The sequence below is a fragment of the Phallusia mammillata genome, chromosome 7, assembly GCF_965637545.1.
Source record: "Phallusia mammillata chromosome 7, kaPhaMamm4.hap1.1, whole genome shotgun sequence".
NCBI lineage: Eukaryota > Metazoa > Chordata > Ascidiacea > Phlebobranchia > Ascidiidae > Phallusia > Phallusia mammillata.
Genome location: NC_137258.1, coordinates 13215191 through 13242790, shown reverse-complemented (window position 1 = coordinate 13242790; position 27600 = coordinate 13215191). Strand labels below are relative to the sequence as shown.

Sequence of the window (27600 nt, the reverse complement as noted above, 5' to 3'; positions counted from 1 at the left end):
GGTTCCCAACCAGGGCCCATTGGCCCCCCAGGGGGGCCACGGGTGTGGATTCACCAGAAACACCTACTAAAAGCCGTTTTGTTTTTTGATAACTTTAACTTTATTTCTAATTTAATCGACTATTTTACATACTATTTGTCTATATTGAGGTTTTTCATGATTATGGATTCTTGTTTACTCTATTCAACCTGTTTAAAGCCGAAATTAGTATCGAATTCCTACACGAGTTTGCCATTTACATTTGTTAAGGGGGGCCACAGCGTACAAAAGGTTGGGAACCACTGGGTTAGATATTCCATTTATTGAAAAGTACTCAAAGAGTAACTTGATTGTGTGCGCTTTGCTATTATATAAGCTGTTTAAAAATGTATGTGTTGCTTTATTGTTTGGCCCCCAGCTTTATTTTAACTGTAAGTTGTGGCCCACTGCGATAAACAGTTGCACGCCCCTGTTTTAGCACATATAACAGGCTTGCATTTCTGATTTAAAGAACTGGAAAAACTAAAAACAGTTATTTCGTGGTTAAAGGGATGAAAAATGGGAGAATCCAATAAAAAGTTAGAAAATTATTTAGAATATTTTACATTGCACCAACCAACAAAACTCCTAGATGTACTTTGGTAAGTATGGCTGTTTTTTTTGGGGGGGGGGGAAACCTTTGGGTGAACTGCTGGGTCATTCAGGGTCTATAGATAAATTTGAAGCTCTTTCTTGACCAAACACTTTTAACAAACCAGCGATAGTCCGAAAAAGAAAAAAAATGCGTACCAAAACAATATGTGTCCCCTTCAGTTATCCCCAGGGAAGGGGACCCATAATAACCATAAGAAACTTAGGTGTTATAAAGCCAAACATAGTGATCGGTAGCATGCCTTGAATAATCATGTTATGTTAAGTACAAACTGTCCAAATCTCATGCAATTCAGACATTGTTATAAGTTTGTGGGCCTAAATAGCCTAAAACACTGACATCTCAAAATGACATATTATAAAAACTGTCAAAATGTCATTTCTCTCAAATATTGCAAAAAATCATCCATTTTAGAGGGTTAGAAGGGTAAATATCAGTGATATAAGGGGAAACACAACAAATGACCCCTAACAATGGCACAATGAACAACCTGTCCACATTTCATCCAATTCGGACGTTATTAAAAAATCACCCATTTTAGGGTCTAGTGGGGTAAATATTGGGGCTACAGGGTAAACACACAACAAATGACACCTTAAAATGGGCCAATGAACAAACTGTCCAAATTTTATTCAAATCGGACAATGTTGAAAATGTTACCTATTTTGGAGGGTTAGTGGGGTAAATACTGAGGATATCAAGTCAAACGAAACAGATGGCACATCTACACGACTATATGTAGCAACAGTGTAAGTTTTTCATTAAATAGCAAAAAATAAACAGGTAAAACCTACCAATTATTTTTTTCAAAAGTGTAGAATAGAAAGGTCCATAGACCAACCTGTTCAAGTTTACTAATTTAGCATATGCAACACCCAAGTTTTGAAGTTCATTCCCAATAACCTGAAAAATAAACTTTTTAAACATATTTGTATTGTTATCTATAGGTGCAATGACACAAAAATAATGCAAAAATCATTTAAATTAAAAATTGGTACAAATATCTGTTTTACCTTTAGTGCTGATGGTGCTGGTGGGATCTGGTAGCCACTTGCAGGTATTTCCAAAATATCAGTGATTGTTAAAAGGTAAGTTATTGCACGTTTTTCTGCAGAATAAAATAGCTTTACCCATGCAAACATATGTTTATTTTATTAGTTAAAATAGGTGTTTAAAATACTGTATTACCAAGCAGCTTAAATACATGGTTTTGCTTGATGTCGGTCAAAGATATCAGTTGTTCCTGCAACAACTTCTTTTTGTGTGGTTCGACTGCATGGGAAACACTGTTGTATGTTTGGGCATATTCATTTGTGTCTTTCCATATTTGCTCCACAAGGTTGTCAACAATTGCATCAAGTTTTCGGAAGTCATCACTATCAGAAAAAAGTGTGTCAAAAAAACAGAACCAAATCTACATAGCAATTTTTTTACATGTCTGATAAAAGAATTAGAAGATTTTTTTTCAGAGTTTGCATGTAGTGCTGGTGTGATGAAAGATCTGATGACAATGTTGTCAATGAAGTGAGAATAAGCGTTGCAGTTAATATAACTCTTTGAAATTCTTTTTGTAGATTAATGAATCTCTCCTGATCGACTGCTATAGTCTGTTAAATACAAACAAATAATGTTTTTTGTAAAAAATTGACAACATAGCTCAAAATCATTATTGACAGATAACAATTTAAACTAGAAGGGAGGCTAACACATTTTGTCGTTGCATTTACACTATAACCTATTTTAAAACATAAATATATTTCCTATGCTTATTTTGTATTGGGTCCCATATTATCCATCGTCTTTTATAACCTTAGTTGTTTCTGCAGGCAGAAACTCATGGGTCCCTACACATGTAAAGTTAAAAATAGTGCTTATCAAGAGATAACCATAGTCCACATGTTACCCAAATTTTAGCCATTTCCAACACTGTTTTAAAAACTTACCCATTTTAGGGGGCTAGTACGATAACTAATGGGGTTTGACACTAAACTAAAAAAATATGAAACCTCAATCAATAGTACTGCAAAATTTTAGCCCAATCCGCCAATGTTTAAAATTGTGACCACTAGAGGTGTTTTGAGCAACAACCGTTAATGCTTCTGACGTCATGGGGCTGTTAACAACCCCCTAACTGCCATAGCACAAAAACATCCATCAAGGAGTAACATACAACTGGTTGCCCTTGTAACACTATTGCGCCACAGAATTCTTTCAGTAACATACAAATACGTTTTACACTTTGGGGGCTTGTGGGGTAAATGTTGGGGATACAGGGTTGAACACAACAATCGACACCTATAAATGTCATACTCTACAAGCTATCCAAATTTCAGCAAATTCCGACATTAAGCCTTTTTACATGGAGCGTTTCAGCATATTCGATACTCTTATTCGATACGCATTTCTCTCGTTTTCATAAAGAAAAAAGGCAAAGAGTATTAGACTTCTCCGATTGTCGATGCGCTCGGCACAGATGGTTTGAATACGCTTAGGCGCTAATACGCTTAGGAGTCTCTTTTGTGAACAAGTAGGTCAACTTGAAACCATATGTAGTTAGTTTAATTTGGTGCCGAATATAACGGGGAAATTTGTAGTTAATGCTGAACATACGTTCCATACACCAAGTTACATATTTCATTAATTTTTTCGTCCAACTGGTGCAAAGTTATACAAATTAGTCGTTTTTTAAACATATAACGCACAAAAGACTCTAATGAAACAAATTTAATATATTTGTACAGTCATATAAAGGAATTTTTTAATGTGCTACATGGCCTGGAAATGTAATACAGTTTTAGTATGTAAACTTAGAAATCAGCACTTATTACTATTGGACAATGAAGTCTGAGTAATCTATACACTTTGAATGTTTCTTCCAACTACTCCTGATGGTTTAACTGTTCACAATAAAGAAATTCATACATTTGGTATGTCTAAACTCGACGCAAACAACTGCTGCACACAAATTAATTCAGATTTTTTTCTTCAAACTTTGGGAAGAAAATAACCCATTTTAGGGGGCTAGCGGGGTAAATACTGGGGTTATCAACAAAAACAAAGTGGGATGCACATCTACATACCTATATCTACCATCTGTTTAAATTTCATCCAAATCCATCAAACATTTGATGGAAAAACGAGTCGGACAAACTTTGGGAAATAAAAAAAAGGAAAAAAACAAATTCCAGTAAAATGAATATGTGTCCCCTTCAGGGAAGGTTCCAAATTTGCAGATTCCTCTTTCAACATCAAACACATGTCATTTTACCTCAGGAAAACTATTGGTTGAATGATTCCAGTCCAGCAGTTTTGTGAATGCAACTTTTAACAGAGTCAGTGGGCTGATTGTTGTTTTATTTCTGAAACAATATATACCTGTATCAGTGCAATAAAGTCATTTTTTTATTTTAGTCTTACGTTTCTTTGTTTGTTACATCCATTTCAGCAGTCAGGAGCAATTGTCTGTGTGTATTTTGCAGCCATCTTTCTGTTGCGATAGGCCCTTCTGCAAAAGTTTTGGATGTAAATAGGATGATTTGCCCCAAAAGGAAGAGTGCAATTCCTAATTATGTTATATTTTGACTAAATGCAAAGCTGCAAATTAATTTGATAGATTTTAGAACATTTGGTTTCTTGGTTTTCTTATCTTTATATTACTAAAGTTGTTTGTAGTATTTCTGGATATGTCTTTAAATTCCATGTAGTACCACCTGGCAGTTTGGAAAGTATGTCATTAAATTTTTCCCTCTCGTATTGTATGTGATGTTTCTGTATGTGTGGAGTTATGGCAGACACCAATGCATTAATTTTGTCCTGTTTCATTATCTCCATGACATCAAAGATTTTTCTGTAAAAATAAAACAGTTTTTTGTGTGTAAAAGTAAAGCAAAAAACAGAACACAAACATGCAAGCGTAAATAAACGGCATAGGTTCCGTATTAAAAATTGTACCTGAACAAATCCACTGTGTCATCAATTGAATACAGTTCTGCAACATCTTTGTCACGAATTGGGGCACACATGGCAGCGATAGTGTCAATTATATTCACTGACAATTTTCGGACATCTAGCGCTGAATGCTTTGCCTGCTGTTTTAACAGCTCAATATCGAATATTTCATCAATTCTGTCAAAAAACAGAAATTCAGTATAGTGCTGTTTTGAAAATGATTTGCATCAAAAAGTGCTGCCGTGAGAGTGTTAATTTTAAACTAGTTCAAAGGAACTAATTTTTTTTCAACTCAAAAACATCAGATAACATGATTAGACAAACAAACTAAGTGAAACAATGTGGACTGCATTGTTTATGCTCATTAAAATGCATACATTTGATGTTTGGTAATAATAGAAAGCAGTAAGCAGTTCTCATGTGTAATGTCGATTATTAATGTATACTCTTCTAAGAAAACACACTTTTTATGCAGGGATGTCACTCTATTGTCAGCCAGAAGTGAAACCATCATTTCTTTTACATCTTTTATAATCACAAATGCATGATCAAAGACTGGTGGTGATGAATGAAGTTCGTCTCGAAGGAGTTGCCAATAAGCTTTGTGCATTTCTTCTTTTACTACTCTGTGGAGTTTCTCTGTTTACCAAATACAAGTATTGTTAGACATGTTTATTTTGTGTAAAAGTGGTAAAATAAGTAACTGTGTAACAGCGACCTTGGTTTTGTTAAGCACGGTGGCAAAAAAGCAACAAACCGTGTCAAAACCGCAACCTGTTTTGGTTAGTGCCTCGTTTATGACTTCAAACACACAGTTGTTGGCAGTGAATGTTTGGTCATTTTTGTGTACAATGTGATTGTACTGTGATAAATGGTTATTTTAGGTGATACAAGAGCTTCAACTCGGCAAAACATTTTCTAAACGTTGCTAAACCAATAATAACGTTAAAGCAAAGTGTTCCAAATAAACATTAATTAAAAAATTTATTGTTTTAGGAATTTGCCAAAAGTTGCATTCCATTCAAAGTTTTTTTTGCTTTCAGTTGGAGCTCATGTGGTTGCATACATTAGTACAACCACATAAACTACCGTGTTTGACAGCACAACTTTATTTTAAACAGTAAGAGCTTCTCTGACTGAGGTCATACATAAACTAGAAGGGTAGCTTAGCACATATTGCCCTTGCATATACATTATAATCTATTTCAAAACAGTAATATATTTTCTTGTTACAATGGGAACTTGTTTTATAATGGGTCTCATATCACCCACTGTCTTTTATAACCTTGGTTGTTTCTGCAAGCAGAAACTCATGGGTCCCCACACACACAAAGTTGTAAATAATGCATTTCAATAGATAACTAGAAGGGTGGCTTAGCACATATTGCCCTTGCACATACACTATGATCTATTTTAAAACATAAATATATTTTCTATGCTTATTTTGTATTGGGTCCCATATTAGCCATCGTTTTTTATAACCTTGGTTGTTTCTGCAAGCAAAAACTCATGGGTCCCCACACATGTAAAGTTGTAGATAACACAGGGCAACAAAAAAATATTTTTTTACTGGTGTCAGTAATGTTTTAATTGATTTTGACTAATTTTAGTGCCCTGATTTCAAAAATGCAATCGGTTTATCTGTATCACGTCTAGTTTTCATGTTATGGTACATCCACGTTTGAAAAACAATCTATATGTATACACTATAGTGAAACTGGTTTTGAGTATTTTATGTGGAATTACCGTTATTGCAAGAACAAAGTTTCGATTTAATTTTAAATGTAACAGGTAGACACTCCTAACAAACAAAATTCCACACAAAAAACAAAAAAAGGTTTCGAATTTGTAAGTTGTCAGGTATATCGGATATAGGCCAACCCTACACATGTACTTCTGTAACTTTTGGAAATGACTGGCAGCAATATCGTCCCGTTTAATTTACCAACAGTAATTAGCCAGGACCACATTATTCCTTCTTCCCCGACACGTTTCGTTTCACTGATATCCTGTTGGAACCTTTCAGCTTAATTCTCATCATTTATATCCCCTACGTTTTAAGGGAAGTGTAGCTTTATACTCATTTTCGTTCCGAATTTTTCAGACCGCTTAATAACTTAGTTTTGTACTATGTCTAGTAATGTTAGTATCTTTCTACTGTTTTTGTCCATTACTGCAATATTCCAATCAACATTAGGTAAGTGGAGCCCATTGCTTGTCCTAAACCCCCAAAGTCACATCGAAGTGTGCAAGATATGAACATTTGATACAGATCTTTTTTTTCTTTTTAGTTGTGTTGTATGGGTATTCACCAGTATTGTAGAAAAAAACATCTTGGTAATTCATGCAACACCTTATAGATGACCTAGCCACTATTAATTTTAGTTTTACCACCTTGCTTTACTAGTCTGAAATCACTCCATAAAACACGTATAGTTTAAAGTTACCACTAGCCTACACCAACCATTTTTAGACAGAGCATAAGCATAGAACACATGTTTATGCTATAAAACCGACTGCACTGTAGAAAATTGATGTGTTTAATGTAACAAAACTTTAACAAACATATAAAAGCGTGATTTTAAAGTCATTGAACCAATATGGTCATAAATTTTGGTTTTGTAAATAACTTAAAAAGTTGACCTGATTGAAGAAAACCGTAATGATTTTTGAAATCAGCACCCCAAAATTAGTCAATATCAGTTTTAACATTAAAGACACCAAAAATTGTGTTGGCCAGTGTAATGCATTTCAATAGATAACAATGAGTAAGTTTGGTATTGTGAAGACAAACACAGTGATTGGTACTGTGCATATTTAAATATGCTATATGGAGTAAAAACTATTTAAATTAAAAAACTCATTTTAGGGGGCTAGTAGGATAACTAACAGAGGTTCAACACACACAAACTTAAAAGTAGGAAACCACAATGACTGTTAAAAAAAGGGCTGTTAAAAAACCCGAACTGCGATGGCGCAATAACGATAATTGGCATACTTTACAAGCCATCCAAATTTTAGCCAATTCTGACATTGTTTACAAACTCACCCCTCTTAGGGGGTTAGCGGGGTAAATACTAGGGTTATCCGGACAAACAAAGTGGGATGCACATCTACATAACTATATCTACCATCTGTATAAGTTTCAGCCACATCCATCAAGCATTTGATGGCAAAACGAGTCAGACAAACTTCGGAAAAAAACATTTTAGGGGGCTAGCGGGGTAAATACTGGGGTTATCAACAAAAACAAAGTGGGATGCACATCTACCATCTGTGTAAATTTCAGCCGAATCCATCAAACATTTGATAGAAAAATGAGTCGGACAAACTTCGGGGGAAAATACCCATTTTAGGGGGCTAGCGGTGTAAATACTGGGGTTATCAACAAAAACAAAGTGGAATGCACATCTACATAACTATATCTACCATCTGTATAAGTTTCAGCCACATCCATCAAGCATTTGATGGCAAAACGAGTCAGACAAACTTCGGGGAAATATACATTTTAGGGGGCTAGCGGGGTAAATACTGGGGTTATCAACAAAAACAAAGTGGGATGCACATCTACATAACTACATCTACCATCTGTGTAAATTTCAGCCGAATCCATCAAACATTTGATAGAAAAACGAGTCGGACAAACTTCGGGGGGAAATACCCATTTTAGGGGGCTAGCGGGGTAAATACTGGGGTTATCAACAAAAACAAAGTGGGATGCACATCTACATCTACCATCTGTGTAAATTTCATCCAAATCCTTCAAGGATTTGATGGAAAAACGAGTCGGACAAACTTTGGGGAGAAGAAAAGTAAAGAAAAAAAAGAAAAACAAACAAACATTTTGAGTAAAATCAATATGTGTCCCCTTCAGGGAAGGGGACCCATAACTATCAGAAAGTTACTTGTTGTAAGATAAAACACAGTGACCAGTACTGAGCATAAATAAATATGCTATATGGACTATAAACTATTCAAATTTCATTTCATTCATACATTTTTGAAGGTTTTTCTCTAACTGAGAAAAAAGGCTAAACACAACAATCAGCTCCGATTATTGGCGAATTGCACACAACTGTAAGGGGGTAGTGAGGTAAATGATGGTGCTACAGGGTTAAAACAACAATCGTCACGGATAAGTGACACATTTCAGAAGCTGTCCAAATTTCATTCAATTTAGACATTGTTTAAAAATTGACCCATTTTGGGGGGCTGGTGGGGTAAATGTTGGGGTCACAGGGTGAAACACCCCATTCTACACCTATAAATGGCACACTCTACAAGCTGCCCAAATTTCATTCAATTCACACATTGTTCAAAAAATTCAACTATTTTAGGGAGCTAGATGAATAAATATTGGGGCTACAGGGTTAAACACAACAATTGACACCTAAAAATGACATAATACCAGCTGTCTAAGTTTCATTTAATTCAGACACTGATTAAAAAAACTCACCCATTTTAGGGGGCTAGTAGGGTAACTAATGGAGTTGTACACCCAAAAGTCTAAAATTACAATGACCCAATCAACAGGCATGTAAAATTTTATCCAAATCGGCCAATGTTTGAATTTCTGACCACTAGAGGTGTTATTAGCAACGTTTGTTAATGCTTCTGGCATCATAAGGCTGTTAACACTCCTCTAACTGGCATGTGCAAAAACACCCCCAAAGTATTGCACAAACACAAGTACCATGTTATGTTACCTTTATTACACTATTACACCACATAAATCTTTTGTTTGTGGTGCGCAGCAACATACAAAAACGTTTTACACTTTGGGGGCTAGCGGGGTAAATACTGGGGTTATAAAATAGTTTGTATGCTAGCATACCTTTATTGCTTTCATCTTGGTCCTGCTTTGGCTTTATTTGATCAAACACCTTGGAGTTTCCTTGCAATGCAATTTCATGTGCCATTGTCATGTTCCATGCAGATGCCTTTATTTTTGAAAATTCATCAATTGATAGGGATTTTTTGTTCGGAGGGGAAGCTATTTTCAAACAAAAATAGATTTCTGTTTATAAAAGAAAACCTAAACTGCCATTTGTCATCTAAACACAAAACAACAGTGTCATATCATCACATCTTTTATTACTTTTGGAGAATTTAAACTAGAAGGGTGGCTTTCTGATATACTTCCATTTTATATATTCTATACGATATTTACCAATTTACTATACACATCATTTGATCCACACATATGATTGTTTTTGTAAACAAAAACTAATGGGTCCCCACACGCGTGTTTGTGCGGATTTACGGTAAACAAATGTTGCGGTGACTTTTAGATTTTTAAAAACATTTTTTTAGAAAGCATTAACCCAACAATAAAAAAATTGTTCGTATTCTTTTTGCACTATTATTGTCATATAATTACGAAAACATTAAAAAAGAACGAAACAAATACTTTAATTTAATCTCTTGCTTTGACCCAGATATTGTCGTACCATTGACCTGCAGTAACCTCTCAGGGTGCACACGCCAAACGACTGTTTGACCTATTGACACCGTTTTCAATAGACGCCGTCCTTACTGTTCAACAAAACCGTTTAACCTAATTTATACATGCCTTGAGTGTTGATTCCTAAATTTATAGCAAAAAAACACTACATTATGATGAAAGAAAGTTCTGAACTGTGTTAGTAATACCTACTAGTTGACCTTAAGTAACCCATGGTCATGCGGCGGCCAACCTGACAACGAGCATTTAAAAAAACACATTTATCTTGCAAAAATGTCAAGTTTGATTTTTCAACTTTATTTTGATTAACAAGTTTTGCTTGACATATACGAAACCGAAGCACGCTTATTAGGTTTAAATCACATCATAGGTGTGAAACCTTCGCCAAAACTGAAAATGTGAGTGACAACTTAATAAAACAAAATAGCATTGCTGTGCAAAACAGCTGATTTCTAATCACCGAAACGACGTCTCGTAAAACGTCTGTCCGACGTCAAGCTGAGCCCTCCTGCTATCGTAAACCAGTGAGTTACTCTCTTGGGACTTCTGCCTACAGTGTCTTTCTTGACCAAACGAGCGTTAGACACATTTACGTTTCGGGGGCCTGTGGGTAAACCGCTGGGTAATTCGGGGTCAAACTTCTGGAGGATCAAGTTTGGATTAATAACTAACATATGTCCAAATTTGAATAAATTTGAAGCACTCTTTCTTTACCAAACCAGCGTTACAAACCAGCGTTAAAAATTTTACGTTTTCGGGGCCTGTGGGTGAACCGCTGGGTCATTCAGGGTCAAACTTCAGGAGGATCAAATTTTGGTTAATAACTAACATCTGACAAAATTTAAACAAATTTGAAGCACTCTTTCTTGACCAAATGCGTTTAACAAACCAGCGTTAGACAGAAAAAAGAAAAAAAAATACGGACAAAAACAATATGTGTCCCCTTCAGGGAAGGGGACCCATAATGATAAAAACCTTGACTTTTTGAAAAAGATAAAAAGCATGAATTATTAAAAAACACCTGAAGCTTTTTACACTCCAGTTTGTTAATGTCATTAGGACAGTGATTCACATTGGATATTTTTTCTCTGCTTAAGCCACAAAAAACATCAAAATAGATTGTGAATGTTATCTAAAATTTAATATTGCACATAAAATAAAATACTTACAACTTGGGGAAACTTTAATTGGTGGTATTCCAAAATGACCTGATAGAAGAAATGATTATGTCAGTGAGCAACATGAAAACAAGGATTTAAAATATTTTCAAAGACTTGAGAAAAATATCTTTATAGCACTAAATGGTAACATATATCAAATGGGTTTAAAGCTACATTCGACCTAAAGGTGAGATATTTGTTTTTCCAGCAAATACAATTTACATCTTTTTTAATTCCCCTTAGACTAGTATATGAAAATAATTCCCCTTAGAGTCTTTAGACTAGTAGTTTTGAATCTTTAACCAAAAAAGACAAATTACCTTTCAAAAGATATGGTATGGGATTATTTTCAGATTGAAAACTTTTTGACTCCTTGCTCATTTTGAAATCATGATCACGTTTTTTTGCTAAAAGAATAAGCTACGTTAGTTGGTGCTGAAGTATTAATTTATTTTATTTAAGTTATTATTTGCACAATAATTTCAGAATAATTTGCACATTTAAAGTCAAATTCGGTAAATGGTAAACTTTCAGGTTTCTGCATCATAAACTTGGTCATCTCACATTTATTGTACTTGGATATCGTTCTGAGTTGCAAATCAGCTTTTTTTTTTGTCAGATAAACTGGTTTATTAAAAGCTTAAAAAAATAGTATTTACCGCAGTACGACACACAATAACTCACCTGGTAGATGTTTTTTATTTTTATCTGACATTTTGGAATTTTAAGACTTACACACAACAACAAAACAAGTAACACATAAAGTTTAAGTACTTCGTTTTCTAAAAAGCAGATCAATGCAGTATTTATACATTTTTAAAATTGAAACGAAACAAGACATTTCTCTGAGAAACATATCTTCTTAAATCTAAAAATGCCCTATGGCTCAACTCTTAACACTGGGCACTTATTCTAGGCAGTTTTAGAACATGCTGGAAGTCTTTTGTGATGGAGTCGTACTACCACTATTGTATTGTAATTGGGTCAGTGAGGCGCATCTTTGTTTACTTTATGATCAGCTGTTCTTGCGCGGTAAGCACTTAATGTAAAGCGGCAGGTCCTGAGTTACCGTTGTCAAGAAGAAATTAACGAATTTGGCGCGAAATACTAAAACTGGTGTTTTTTGAGCCCGGTTAAACTCCTAAATTAGTTATTGAGCGAAAGTTATCAGTTGTGTGTTTAAAGATGCCATCCTTTTTGTGCGTGACCCCTGTCGAGGTTATTCGCTGTAGCAAATTAGAGGTAAATGTATTGCAACGGCTGGTAAGTTATTTTTAAAAAGTCAGCAAATCCTTTTTGCTTGTGGTTTTCGAAATTTTATGCTTAAAACATCGCAGTCCATTTCTTTAAATGCTGTGATACGCCTAATTACAGCTTACAGTAGTCGATTCTACAATTTTAAATTGTAGCCTGCTAGTGGTAAGTTACAAGTAATATTTTTGTGATTACTGCATTATTTTCAAGTAAAAATGTTTGTTTTAAGACCTTTCTGTACATGCAGGAGTGCTGCTGTTAAACAAACCTGTTGTGTCCTGTCCAACTACGTCACTATATACTTGTGGTAAATCTGTGTATAGCCCTATTTCATGAAAGCTTATGCATGCCAGTCATATCCTAATTCCAATAATACATGTCACCACCTAACTTTGATTTAGCTCTATAAATGTGAGATTTACAGGGAGAACAGATACTTTCTATTTATCATGAATCTATTATCTCATATAGTTATGCCTACCATACGTCCTCTTTTTTAACAAAAACCAAGTTGTCCTCTGAGGACAAGAAAAAGAGCCCAAATGTCCTCCTGGAATTTCTGATTTACCAAATACAAATGTGACAATCATACCTTTGAAAACACCCAAATATACATCTTCAGCTGATTTTTTGAAGAACACAGGTTTTACGTTTTTTGAAAATGCAAGCTTATTTTAGTGTTGTGGCGTGATAATAGTTATAAACTTTATCCAAACTATTGTATACCGTCTAATTTCGGAAGCTTTTATTTTTGGGGAGCCTTAAAGTATTTTTTCATGTTCTTTTTAAAATTGTGTCCTTCTTTTGGGGGATGGGAATATGGTAGGCCTATCATATACCTGCTGGATGCCAACCAACTGTCATTGCCACAACTTATCAAATCTCCACAAGGAAAGCACTTTTGGCCAAATACCAAAAGTCAGTGATAAAGGACATCTAAATCGGTTTATTATACAGTTTTGAAATGCAAAATTGTTACATTTAAACAAACAATTCCCAATTTAAAAATGAAAAATTCTTGCAATTCAGATAAACCTCCAAATTGATCCAACCACAGGATCGGTGATACAAGTGTGACAAGTACAGTTCCAGTCAAACGTTGCAGTCTTTGGCATCAGTTCTACTTTGAAATGTTTCCTTTGTTTTTGTCATTGCCAGGATGCTTGCTGTTTGCATGTGACCCAAGAACTACAAATATGCTCTACCACTATTTTACCCAAACACAAAAACTCAAGCCAACCAAACTAGACATTTTATGATATGTATACTATGGTGAATTGAATTGATTTAAGTCTTTAAGAGAAAGCCTAAAAGTAAACAATCTACAAATTTTACTGCTATTATAAGATTGACATCATATTAATTAGGAAATTTGAAACCAACTTTGAAAGTTTCTGGATTATTTTCTTTATGTTTGGCCAACAGTAAATTGCAAAATAGTTTAACATTGCATGTGGTGGTACCAGCATTCATTCAACGAGAACAAATGTTCTTATTTGCAAAATGAAAGACATTAATTTATCTTTTACAAGTTTGATTCTGTTGTGTTCTATACTGTAATTTAATTTTGTGTAACATTTTTTAACAACTATGTACTGCATTTTAATTTGCTGCAAAATAAAAAAAATGCAACAGTGTTTTATGTAACATTGCTATTCAAGTTAAAAGTGACCAGTAAAAATCTCAAACAAGCCATAACAAATATTCACATCTTATGCAGTCAATATGCACAAAATGTTATGTGCAATTTTACTGAATTAAATCCACATTGGATAAAATTAGGAATTTTGATTTTAGCTAAAGAGCCCACATTGGTCACCATTAAGTACAGAAAAAAACCTTTGATCAATTAAATTATTGATATTTGCCACACATTCGAACGGAAATATATTGTTTAATAATTTTGTCTGATGTCAAACACTGAAAAGCCTAATTATTTACACTTTAATATCCGACAAGGACTATCTCGTTGGTTTATACTTGTTTTAATTATAAATACTAATATTTTACATAAAACAATCACTAAAAAATGTTCAAACATGTAGCAAAAATGATTTAAACCACATCATTTACCTTGTTGCAAATAGCTTAAACAAGTAATGCGGCAGGGTGGTTATGACGTCATAAGCGCGTTTCATTTTGATTGTTATTTTTGTGTATCAACGGTAACTCAGGACCTGCCGCTTTACATTAAGTGCTTACCGTTCTTGCGCTGATGATGCTTTACACGCCTGAGTGACTTTTACTGTTGTTGTGAAATTAAAAATATCCCAACTAAAAGTAGGGCAAAACCAAAGGAGTGGCGCAGTTAGTCAATGGTTACCAACCTAGAACGGTTTGAACTCAAATAATACCAGTTTCTTTGTTTTATTTAATTTTCGAACAACTTTTCATTATAACATATTAACCACATAACAGTTTCTCTTATGCCTCTAATGCAGGGGTCCCCACCTTTTTAAAACAACACTAAAGCACCACACCTAAATTTAATGAGATTTTTGTTACATGCATTTTCGCTGCTTGAGATAATTAACGCCTACTGTCCAAGTCCAACAGCGTTGAACGGTTTTTCAAAGCAACTGTACTTCTTGTTGACAATTGACATAGCCTGTATTTTGAAGATCGCAATGATACGAAACGACAGAAGTTACGTAACAATGTGAATAGGCTTGGGGGAATAATTTTGGTAAACAAAACCATTTTAACAAAATATGAAGTTGTAAATCTAGTTTTTTATGAAAAAAAAACAGAATCTACTAGCGTACCACCTGAAAAACCTTCGTACCACAGGTTGGGAAACCCTGCTCTAAGGTTTAGTTAAAATTGTGTTTTAAACACTAGTGTAACTTTATTCATCGTTTTTATACCACCAACTATTGTTTATTTCACAAAAAAAGAAGAACGAATTGACAACGTAACATTAGTCCACATTGTTACAAGTAATAAACATTAATATTGCCTTTGATAGTATTGTTTAGGTTCGTTTTGACTGATTCCACTAACATCTCATTCCCAGTCGTGTGTACATACAATGCGCAAACTCAATTTCTTGTGAGGCCTGGATACATTGTCTTCTCATAACGGTGCAGGTACAGTGAGTTTAACCATCAACCACCTATTGCCTTCCCCCATTATGTTATATGGTTGTACAACATTTCCAGCTTATTTTTGTTATGTTGCTTTCCACTGAGCAAAATAATATCAACTTTATCCTGTACCCTTGCAACTTTGACCAAAGTTTCCATGATACAATGAATTATTGCCAGTCTTCAAATTCTATAGATTTAACTTCATTTTTTTCAGTGGGTTCAATCAATTTATCAATGTGTGATTTGAGGGAGTTATTATTTTCATTGATTGCTGGCTTAAAATCATTTTCTTGCATTGCAATATCCAGCTCCTGCACGAGGTGGTCTTCAAAATCAAAGAAACCCTTTTCAGAAAAATCTTTTCCATGATGGGTGTCATCAATATCAGTGAAAACATTTGGCATCAGGGAGCAATGCTGACCGTCTGTTATCCAAAAAACAACACAACAACTGTGGTTTCGAAATATTGCAATTGAACATACATTATAGTCAATTTAAGAAGCTTGCATAATCACTTAGTTATTTTACATTGGTGCCAGTGGTGGGATTCTGCCGGTTCGCACCGGTTCTATAGAACCATTTCACGAAATTTTATGATATCATTCAATCGGTTAGCATTACTGGATACTGTCAATGGACTTTTTGCAACAGAACCGGCTGAAAAATATGACTTTTGTGATAGAACCGACTGACAAAAAATTGAATCCCACCACTGATTGGTGCCCACATTACCGAATTCTGTTTGTGACATTTGTTTGTTTCCACAAGCAGCATCACCCACACATACAAAGTCACAACAAAGCATTTCAAGAGATAATCATGAGGTCAAAAACGGCAATCAATTTGTGTGAATCGACATACAATGCTATCTCATGTACAAACTATCCATTTTCCTACATATTTTGGGCAACCTGTATAGGACGTTGAAAAGTCGGGAATAATACTATAATTGCCAGGAGAGCTCTATAAACTTGATATTTTATATAACTGATTGAGTTATAGAGTAAAACACAAAAATCCATGCTAGAATGCCACATTCAACAAACAATTTTATTTTCAAACAATTAGGACATTGTTTACATATTTTATCAATTTTAGGGGACTTGTGGCGCTATAGGGTGAAATGTAACCACCAACACCCCAAAATGCCAAGTTCTACACACTGTTAAATTTTCTTAAAACCAACATTCATAAAAAACTTCACCAATATTAGAGGGCTAATGAATTAAATGCCCAAATTTCACAGCAAACCTAATAAAATACCACAACACAAAGGCACAAACCATTGCAACACAGAAACTTTTTATTTGTTGTGACTAGCAGCATGTAAAATGTATGAAAACACTTAACTAGAACTGTCCAGGCAAACACAACATATGACACATCATGATACCCACCAGCTGTGAAAGTTTCATTCCAATCACACATTTCATGGAAAAAGGAGGCTGACAAACTGCTCTGAACAAAAATGCAACTAAAGTAAAATCAAAAAGTGTGGGGAAGAACTGATAAACCATAAAAAAGGCACTTCAAAACAAAAATGATTCAATGGCTCAAAAATGTCTACCAATAACTTTGTTTTTAATCTTTTTATTATCTTGTACCTTGGCTCTGATCACATTTTAGACCTTTCAACTCAGCTTTTAAAGACAACAGTTCCTCCTCCAAAAGAAAATTTTTTGTCAACAAATCACTGCACATAGATTGTCGTTAAAATAGACTAGTGTGTTTTAAACCAATAAAATAAATTGAACAGGTATTTTACTTGTTGTCCATTTGGAGCTTTTCTGATTTCAACATTAATTTTTCAACAAGACATGACAAATTTTGGTTTTGAATTTGGAGTTCCTCTAATCTGTCTGGAGCCGCTTTTGGATATTTGCGCTGGTTTGCTTTTCCTGTTGTTAAAGGATTTAAAAACTGCAAACAAAAGAAAATAGAGAGGATTTGTTGTCAAATTTTAATTCAACAAATTTTAATGCTCCCCGATGCCAAATTTTAGATAATATATAAGTCTTTTTTTAGGGGGCTAGTGAGGTAAGTAATAGGATTCCACTTAAATTAATAAAATGCCAAACTACAATCATTTAAAAATTTGTCACATTCAGTCACTGTTTAAAATTTTGACCACCAGAGGTGAAGATTATAATAACACAATAAATGTGAAACTGGTTGGTATGGTTTCTTTATTTATATATATATTTATATCCTACATAACAATCTATTATGTACATCTTTGACATAATAATATGAATGTTTTTGCTTGCAAAAATAAAATGGATCCCCATGTGAAAATTAGTAACAGTATTAATGTGGTGTGACTACATTTAAGGACAAATTAGTAAAAAGCATAAAGACAAACATTAAAAGTTTTTATCCATAATCGTTTTGCATCATTATAATGTTACATATATTTCCAAAAGTAGTAAAAACACCGGACAAAATACTCCCAATCTCTAACTTACAGTGATGGGGAAACTCGAGTCAGTGACTCAACTAAAGTCACCTTTTTATAAGACTTGACTTGACTTAAGTCTCAGCTGTGAAGGGACTTGACTTTTCACACCATGAGACATGACTTGACTCAGGCTCATCATACAACTAAATTTCTCAACAGATAACCTGTTAAGTTGGCTTCTACCAAACAAGAGCAACACTTTACTTCACGTCAAACAGTTATTTATTATTTACACGTAATTATTTACAGGCTGCAGCTTGTTGTTTAAAGTGAATGGAGTGCACGTCAAGACCAAGTGTTTGCTTTCAAACGTTTACTTTAACGTGTAGACGCTGTAGCACATCCAGTAAAAATTAAATCTCAATTGATGTCAAAATCTATGCATATCTTGTAAAATCCCAAATGTTCATATTTTTGTCCCTTGTAGCAAATTTACTTATGGTTGAGAGCCTCTGTAGAGCGTTATGTCTTGCATGGGTAAGCATGGAACGAAGCATAAAAACATGCGCAATGAGACATAGGTGAAAATAGAACGGTAAAAAAAGAATAGCAATGTCGCAATCATAAAAACCAACAACCAACAAACGAATGAAGAAAAATAAATCCAATTCAATTCAAACTAGAATAGTGGTTTTCCTATATATTGCCGGGTTATATATACTTACTGGGGTTATCAACAAAAACAAAGTGGGATGCACATCTACATAACTATATCTACCATCTGTGTAAATTTCAGCCAAATCCATCAAAATTTAATGGATAAACGAGTCGGACAAACTTGGGGGGAAAAATACCCATTTTAGGGGGCTAGCGGGGTAAATACTGGGGTTATCAACAAAAACAAAGTGGGATGCACATCTACATAGCTACATCTACCATCTGTGTAAATTTCAGCCAAATCCATCAAACATTTGATGGAAAAACGAGTCGGACAAACTTTGGGGAAAAAATACCCATTTTAGGGCGCTAGCGGGGTAAATACTGGGGTTATCAACAAAATCAAAGTGGGATGCACATCTAGATAACTACATCTACCATCTGTGTAAATTTCAGCCAAATCCATCAAACATTTGATGGAAAAACGAGTCGGACGAACTTTGGGGAAAAATACCCATTTTAGGGGGCTAGCGGGGTAAATACTGGGGTTATCAACAAAAACAAAGTGGGATGCACATCTACATAACTAAATCTACCATCTGTGTAAATTTCAGCCAAATCCATCAAACATTTGATGGAAAAACGAGTCGGACAAACTTTGGGGAGAAAAAAAAAATGAAATAAAAAAACATAAAAAAAAAGAAATAAAAAAAACACAATTTGAGTAAAATCAACATGTGTCCCCTTCAGGGAAGGGGACCCATAATAACTGGTGCAAAGAATTTGATTTATATCGTATATATACCATTTAAAGCCACCTAAAATGCTCAGATTAATAATTTCTAACTTGGTGCTTAAGTTTAGCTAAACGAAGCTAACTGTTTATGATGTCATAATCTGTATTGTGACGATTGCGGTGCCTGTTTTTTCGCATTGTTTGCACACAATAAGCAGATATAAAGCCTGACGCATATAGTTACTAGGCTGGTCATCTTTTTCCAGTCCTACGAAATCTATTTTTGGCAGTTTAAAAATCAAAATATTTGGCAAAATAGTTTTAGTTACGTCATGGCCACCAGTGCATGTATTTTAATATACATGGTCACGGCCGCACAAACTCGTCTCCACGCCCGCATGTGGCCGTACAGCCGCAGGCTGTGCACGCCTGATCTTGCTCAAAATATTCACATAGCATATTTTCAGCTACCGTATATAGTCGCCGGTGGGTCGCGCCACCGTATAGGTCGCACTATTAGTTTTGTGTCAAAATATTTAATTTAGAGTTGACTCGCACATAAGTCGCACTGAAAATCTAGGGATTTAAAATGCCCTTTTCTCCAGCTTTTTTGCATAGTTAACTTCCTATTTTGTTTGTTTTTTGTAGGGCTTAATATAATCAAAATATGTAAACATAAACAAATCGGGAAAATCCAACACACGCTGAGCGGTCGCATGTGCGTGTGCGCTCATGAAACTGTTTGGTGCTAGCCGCAAATTAAGTAGCTGCATGCGGCCCTGAGAGTCGCATTTGAGAATCACTGGTTTAAAGAATTGCGTAAAATGGAGTTGGTGTGTTGCAGTAGCAATTAAATTATTTGTTAACTGAAGCTTTCATGTTGCTGATGAATCTAACCGCCCACATCTGCTCAAAAACTTTCATACAAATAACAATCTCATTGGGAGGCGATTTTGAGCCAGTGCCTTAGGAAGGGGGTGATTGCGTCAAAAAGGTTGAAGACCCCTGAACTATACAAATCAGATTCACCCCAGATATTGTTTAAAGTATGTCCTATTTAACGGTCTTTTTTAAAGAAGGAATAAATAGTGGTATAACAGGATTAAACCGAAAAATAGACACCTTTTATACAATTTAAACATTGTTAGAAGAGTCACCAATTTTAGGGGCCAGCTGGCTGAATTGTGGGGCTACAGGGCAAAATACAACAGTTGAGACCTTAAAATAGTATGTTCAATAAACTATGCACATTTCATTTAATTCTGATTTTTTTAAATTCACTTATTTTAGTGGGCTGGTGGGGTAAATGTTGGAGCTAGGGCAGGGGTGGGCAATTAATTTTTGAAAAGGGCCACACAAAAAAACTGACTTATAGGCTGACATGATAAGGGCTAGCTTACCAGCATCAATTCTACATAAAACACATGTTGTCCAACCCATTGTTACACAGAAGGGCTCAATATGGCTTTCTTGCGTAACAATGGGTTGGATAATTTGTGTTTTATGTAGACTTTAATTAGCATCACATGTAGCTGTACGCCCACGCATGTGCGTTAATACGTAAATATACAGATATAAATTTATCTATATATATTTCTACAAAAACAATTGTCGTATTTTATGCACAGCATAAATAGGCCTTTATGATTTATGTTTCAATTTACTTGACCTCATGCGGGCCGGACAGGGACAGCCAACGGGCCCGATGTGGCCCGCGGGCCGTACAATGTCCAGGTCTAAGCTAGAGGGTAAAACTCAACAATCAACATTTATAAATTCTAATTCTACAAGCTATCCAAATTTCATTCAATTTAAACGCTGTTTAGAAAACTAGAAAAGTGGCTTTCTGATATACTTCCATTTTATATATTCTATACGACATTTACCAACTTACTACACTATACACAATTTATCTATATGTATGATTGTTTTTGCAAGCAAAAACGAATGGGTCCCCACACGCGCGTTTATGCGGATTTACAGTAAACCTATGTTGCGGTTATTTTTAGATTTTGTAGATAAAAGCATTAACTTAACTTTAAAAGTTTTTGTCCATATTCTTTTTGCATCATTATTGACATATAGTTACAAAAAAACGGTGAAAAAAGAACGGGAAAAATACTTTCAATTTAATCTCTTGCTTTGACCTTGATATTGTCGTTCAAGTTCAGTATTTAAACACAAATTTTCCTAGAAAGCCTTAACTGTTATATTAGACACTATATAAAAAAGTCGTTTGCTACAAAGGTATACATAACACCTTGTTTTTCACTTAACTTAGTTTCGCAAAAACGACCGTTTAATGACCTTTTGACACTGTTTTTAACAGCATGCAGTCCTCAGTGTTCAACAATACCGTTTAGCCTAATTTATACATGACTTAAGTACTGATTCTTGAATTGATTTGTCAAAAATAAAGAAGATACGTTATGACGAAAAATTCGTAACTGTGTTGTAATGCCTACAAGTTGACCGTAAGTGACCCGTGGTTATGCGACGGCCAAGCTGACAAAGAGAATTTAAAGAACATTTATCGCGGCGTTTTAAAAAGTTAAGTTTATTTTTTCATATTTATGTTGATCAACGACGTTTTGCCCGACATAAACGAAACCGAAGTACGTTTATTGAGATTAAATTACGTCTTAGGTGTAAAACCTTCGCCAAAACTGAAAATGCGCGTAGTAACTCAATAAAACGACACAGCATTGCTGCACACAAAAACAGCTGATTTCTAATCACCCAAACGACTGTCTCGTAAAACACGTCTGTCCGGACGTCAAGCTGAGCACTCCCGCTCTGCGACCTTAATCGTAAACCAGTGAATTCCCTTGGGACTTATATCTGACTGATAGCGTACGCATATTATGGGTTGTAAAGGTAACTGGCAAAATTTTAAATACTAAACGAATAGCCTGCTTAAACAATTGTTAAAATGTTCAAATATTTCTGCACCATAGGGCTTCTGCTTTAGCAAGTATAGCCGATTTAAAAATTTCACGTTTTGGGGGGCTGTGGGTGAACCGAGGGATCAAACGGGGTCAAAATTCACATGGACCATCTTTAGACGAATATCTGTAATGTGTGTAAATTTGAAAAAGTTTGAACCATTCTTTCTTGACCAAAACGTGGGAACAATAGCCGTGTTAAAAATTTCACGTTTTGGGGGGCTGTGGGTGAACCAAGGGATCAAACGGGGTCAAAATTCACATGGACCATCTTTAGACGAATATCTGTAATGTGTGTAAATTTGAAAAAGTTTGAACCATTCTTTCTTGACCAAAACGTGGGAACAAATCCGCGCTAAAAATTTCACGTTTTTGGGGGCTGTGGGTGAACCGAGGGATCAAACGAGGTCAAAATTCACATGGACCATCTTTAGACGAATATCTGTAATGTGTGTAAATTTGAAAAAGTTTGAACCATTCTTTCTTGACCAAAACGTGGGAACAAATCCGCGTTAGACGGAAAAAAAGAAAAAAAAAATACGGACAAAAACAATATGTGTCCCCTTCAGGGAAGGGGACCCATAATTAACCCATTTTATGGGGCTAGTTGAGTAAATGTTGGATCTACAATGTAAAACACATCAATCGAAACCCACAAATAGCATATTCCACATGCTACCAAATTTTTAACCAATTCTGACACTGTTTAATAAACGCACCAATTTTAGGGGGCTAGTGGGGTGAAATTGGGGCTACAAGGTTTAACACAACAATCAGCTCCTATGAATGGTAAATTCTACAAGCTATCAAAATTTCAGCCAATTCCGAGAATGTTTAAAAACTCACCCATTTTAGGGGGCTAGTGGGGTTAAATACTGGGGTTATCTGGACAAACAAAGTAGGATGCACATCTACATACCTATATCTAACAACTGTGTAAGTTAAAGTTTTGGAAACCTCCAGGTTTTTCAATACTCAAAGTTTTGATGTTGAACTATCAATTATGTGAATCAAATATTTAAAAGTATTCAGCTGGAGCCACAAGTGACCATTTCTTGTAGATATTGATTGAAATATAATTGCACCAAACCACCACACCGTAATTTTAACTCAACAAAAAACAGAGTAAAAATGTGATTCTGCGTTGAGATAAGGCATAGATCACAATTTTGGGAAAATTTTGTGAGGCAATAACAATTACAAATGACAAAAACATACCGTAATTTTCCAAGTATAGTGCGCCCCCGTGTATAATACGCACCCTAAAAATGGCATGTCGATGCTGGAAAAAAGCCTGTACCCATGTATAATACGCACCCAAATTTTTACTCTTAAATCCGTAAACAAAAAATTATTTCAGAAAAAAGATCATCTTTTGAAACAACCGGATGTTATTCTGCCGGTCAGTATCACTGCGCATGTGCTCGCAAACTCGACAGCGAAAAATGTTTAGGAATTGTGTAGGGTACATCGTGACAGCAAACGAGATCTTACTGGTCGCGTTCAAGCGGAACCGATCTTAATACTTGCAGAGAACATTTTTATTTTTAAAACACAAATGAAGTTTAATATGTATCAGATTAAAATACCTAAAAATCAGAATAATTAAATTCAAACTTATATACAAAATTTTCGTTCGATCCGTTGCATATCGGCAATGATATCACCCCATTTACGTTGTCGCTAAATGGGCAGTGTGCAGTATTTGACAATAACACACCATCAAGGATTGCACCATCGCATCAAACGATGTGTCGTCAATTATGAATTTTACTGACTAAGTGTGTTGGGCAGGATGGCTAAATGTGATGCGCGATTGACAACAAACAAGAAGGTGTGATTTAAAGTTTTATTTCGAGGCAGATTTTCTTCAAAATTTGTTGTACCCATGCATAATGCGCACCCTAGATTTTAGGACAATAAATTAAGTAAATTTTGCGCATTATACATGGAAAATTACGGTACCTTTTTTTTACAAAGAACACTAATAATACTTGCAACATGTGCATGTTTAGTTTGATAATTTAGATCTAAATCTATCTCAAAATTTGGAATATACTTGAATTTGTCTGTTAAAGAACAAGAAAATTACATGTTTTTACCTGAAGAAGTGAGTCAGGTTCTCTTGTGTTGGTATCGCTTAAAATTTCATAATTCAGTATCTTAGATGTAGGCAGACTACAGACCTCCTCTTTCCCATCAAGTAAAACTTTTTTATTGTTGCTGACGTGGTGTTCAGTTTCATCAAATGTATTGGCTTTATTTAACAAAAAATCATAGTATTTTAACTTTTTAAGAACCATACAAGGTCGTATTTAATGAGTTCACCTATTTTAGTGCAGAAATGACCTAGTTATTACTAGTGGTCTTAAAAGTATACTTAAAGAGGCCGAAGTAATAAAAGAAAGGTTACTTACAACGCTGTGACGAAAGCTCACTTTTCTTTATTTCAATGATATGCTTTTGATGAATGTAGTTATCAAACTGAAGTTGTAAACTTTGCAAAACCTAAAAAAAGAGGTTCATGTTTTGGTCCTTTTCTGAAATAGTCAGCAAATTGAGGTACATGCACAGTCGATGTTGTTATCATTTGACATCATGGTAAAAAAATATCAACCGAAGAGGATTGCAAACCTTCGGTAGAGATGTTTTTTCCATAGCTTTTAATATGCATCTGCTGGCAGTTTCAAAACATGCAGAAGCTTCATCCCATTTTTGTTTTTCAATATACTTTTCAGCTTTTCGTTCATTAAGATGAGCCTATTAAACTGAAGACAGGTTAGTAAAGTATTTATTTTGGTCATGTTTTTTTTCTGTAAGATGCAAAAATTTGTTTTCAATTGCAAAAAGTTATTGCTTTAGATGTACAAACCAACATATATAAATATGTATATAGTCAAGTGGGGATAAAAAAATGTCAAAGTTAGGGTGAAAAAATGCCCTCACAGTTAAAATGTTTTTTCATAACTTTTTTTCATGGAATGTAACTATTCTGTGCCTAAACAATAAGCCATACACCATTCTCATATGTTGTTTGTAGGCAAAGTTCTGATGGCTGGAAACACAGTAGTTAAATTTATATTTTAAAAAGTCTGGGAAAGCCTTCATAAACTTTTTTGCAGATTTTGTGCTACAAGTTTGGTGTCTATGATCTCAGTTCTGTGTTGTGTCATAACTATGGCCTATTAAACAAAAACGGTTCCACTTTGCAAGCTTTTATATTTATTCAGACATTCTGTTGTTTATTTCTACCCCAACTGGATCGGGTGGTACTAAATACCACATGTGACCGCATGTGGCCACATGTGACCGCATGCGATTCCTCTTAAAATACACCATGTTATGTGAAATGTAAGAATTCCAGCCCCATCAGGGGTAAAATAGACCAGATTCTAGATTGATTTTAATTTTAAACCTTCACCCAACCCTAATAGCTCTAACCGTCAGCGCTTTCAAAAGTCCGCAAAATTATTTTTTCGCAAAAGTATATTTAAGTCCTTCACAGATTCCTGCCGTGTGATAACATGCGGTCACATGCGGCCACATGCGGTAACATGCGGCCACATACGGTATTTAGTACCACCGCAACTGGATCCATAGGAATGGGGTAATAAAAAGCAATACTTTTAACCCAATATTGTTTTTATTGTGTGTATTTGTCACCTGGACATTTAGAAAACAAAAAAATAGCCTATAACACATGTTCTCAAAGCAATGGCTTTAGGAACACAGCTTTGAAAAATGGTTTTACTAAAAAGTTTTGTGTAGGCGCTACACAAAAAATGCTACAAAGTAGCGAAAATGGCGGGGAATTAGTGTAGTTTGTGGTTACGTGAGAATTCATTCAGTTTTTTGGCAGAAAATGGAACTTTAATTTAAGAAGTTTTTCGGTTACATGGCAGGCCAGCAAGAAGGCTCGACCAAAACAAGTAACATACCAGAACTAATTTCAAAGTGTTTGATAAGTTTACAAAAAGTTTGCTATCTACTGCAAGTTAGGTTTGCAGCATTTCGAAAACAAACAAATTGATGTGGCTTTTATTTTTGAGCATGTTTATTGTAACTAAGTTATTTATGAAATATCATTTCTTTAAATTAAAGTTCAACCTGCCCCAAAACAACAGTATTGCTTAATTTATTTGTTACATTAAAAAAAAATACTTTACATAATTATGAAAAAAGTATTATCAGCTCTATTTAAAAGAAAAACTAAAACCAAAAGCTTGGGAACAAAGTTTCCAAAAATCACTTTTTTACCCCATTTGACTATATCAACAAAATATGATTTGGTTGAAAACCCCAGCATAACAGCTAAAAATACATTCAATATAATCTGTTATGTGACCTAAAAGTTTTAACGTGCAACTTACAGTGCTAACACACTGACACTAAAAAGAAATAAAGCAAACAATGGTACAACAAACAAACCAGTTGTTATCGCGCATTCCTTCCATTTAACTCAACTTCTAATCATAAAATTTCCAGACATTTTTCTAAAATAAACTCTAAATCAAAACTTATTTGACATATTAACTCAAAAATATACAATGTTATGGTTATTTATTAGCAAGTAAATGTTTTGGCACAATTGTGCAACTATTCCTGTTTTACCATATGAAACAACTGCATTAACAGTGTACTGATTTCACACAGTTAAATGAATTAAGTTTACACAACTTTATTTTACCAACCCAAAATTTGATAGGTTTTAACAAATGGCTAATTGCTAAGTTTGAAAGCCACAGAAAACCACATAAACTGGCAGAATTTGACTTATTTTGTGACAATAGATTTTCTTACTGACAGACCCCCCTCAGAGAAGATTTAAACTAGATTCCTTGAATAAACAATTTAACTTTACTTTGAATATACACCAAAGTATAGAGTAGGCTTGCTACAATAGTACAATGTAGTGTAATAAAACAAGTGCTAATGATCAGGCAACAAAAAAACTCTTAAAGTTGACCTTTTACCTGATTCAAAGGCATTGTTTGAAATGCATCAATTCCTGCCCATTGGTAACGTTCATTCTTCATTTTTTAGAAACAATTTAAAATGCTGTACATTTACCACATTTGGCAACTATTTGCCACAAGAAGGAAAGGATTAGTTCGGAAATTCGGATACAACATGTTTTACTGTGCCAACAGCAGATATACAATTGTAATCAAGAAGCCTGACAATAAATGTTGATCATAAAAGTTACATCTATTGTTTTCAAGAAACCATTGCAACTTTCACACTTTTTGGTAAACCCTTTGCACTTAGTGGTTGCTCACTCCTACCGTTTTTGCTGTTGTAATTGTAAGCTTGTAACA

General features: G+C 34.7%; 2 protein-coding genes across 3 annotated transcripts in view; both read right to left on the bottom strand.

Annotated features, from left to right (window-relative positions):
* The window catches only part of LOC145238568 (T-complex protein 11-like protein 1), a 15510-nt gene extending 3555 nt beyond the window's left edge, over positions 1-11955 (bottom strand). The window contains exons 1-13 of the mRNA XM_080101774.1: positions 11888-11955; positions 11524-11610; positions 11213-11251; positions 9414-9572; positions 5044-5218; positions 4583-4756; positions 4342-4478; positions 4049-4136; positions 3900-3990; positions 2066-2238; positions 1820-2007; positions 1645-1739; positions 1426-1534 (exon numbers count right to left, since the gene is read on the bottom strand). Coding sequence (XP_079957900.1) covers positions 1426-1534; positions 1645-1739; positions 1820-2007; positions 2066-2238; positions 3900-3990; positions 4049-4136; positions 4342-4478; positions 4583-4756; positions 5044-5218; positions 9414-9572; positions 11213-11251; positions 11524-11610; positions 11888-11918 — 1546 coding nt within the window. The 5' untranslated portion in view covers positions 11919-11955. The remainder of the gene's footprint in view (positions 1-1425; positions 1535-1644; positions 1740-1819; positions 2008-2065; positions 2239-3899; positions 3991-4048; positions 4137-4341; positions 4479-4582; positions 4757-5043; positions 5219-9413; positions 9573-11212; positions 11252-11523; positions 11611-11887) is intronic.
* Positions 11888-27600, bottom strand: LOC145238572 (nuclear receptor-binding factor 2-like). 2 transcript variants are annotated; one of them, XM_080101778.1, is made up of 8 exons: positions 27256-27600; positions 24917-25042; positions 24700-24790; positions 24385-24539; positions 17312-17466; positions 17151-17239; positions 16944-16999; positions 15786-15970 (listed from the first exon to the last, which is right to left on the bottom strand). In XM_080101778.1, exons 1-8 carry the CDS (start codon positions 27316-27318, stop codon positions 15950-15952), a joined length of 756 nt encoding a protein of 251 aa, XP_079957904.1. In that variant the 5' UTR covers positions 27319-27600; the 3' UTR covers positions 15786-15949. The 2 variants fall into 2 exon arrangements, with proteins under 2 accessions (XP_079957903.1, XP_079957904.1); XM_080101777.1 differs by lacking the exon at positions 16944-16999 and having other exon boundaries at positions 11888-15970; positions 27256-27596.

Bases quoted from the DNA above. Each gene is read 5' to 3' on its own strand.
- LOC145238572 (XM_080101777.1), bottom strand. From the start codon at position 27,318: ATGAAGAATGAACGTTACCAATGGGCAGGAATTGATGCATTTCAAACA. The intron at 25,043-27,255 runs GTAAAAGGTCAA...TCAGTTTAATAG, and splicing joins AAACAATGCCTTTGAATCAG to GCTCATCTTAATGAACGAAA. The intron at 17,240-17,311 runs GTAAAATACCTG...ATCTATGTGCAG, and splicing joins AAGCTCCAAATGGACAACAA to TGATTTGTTGACAAAAAATT.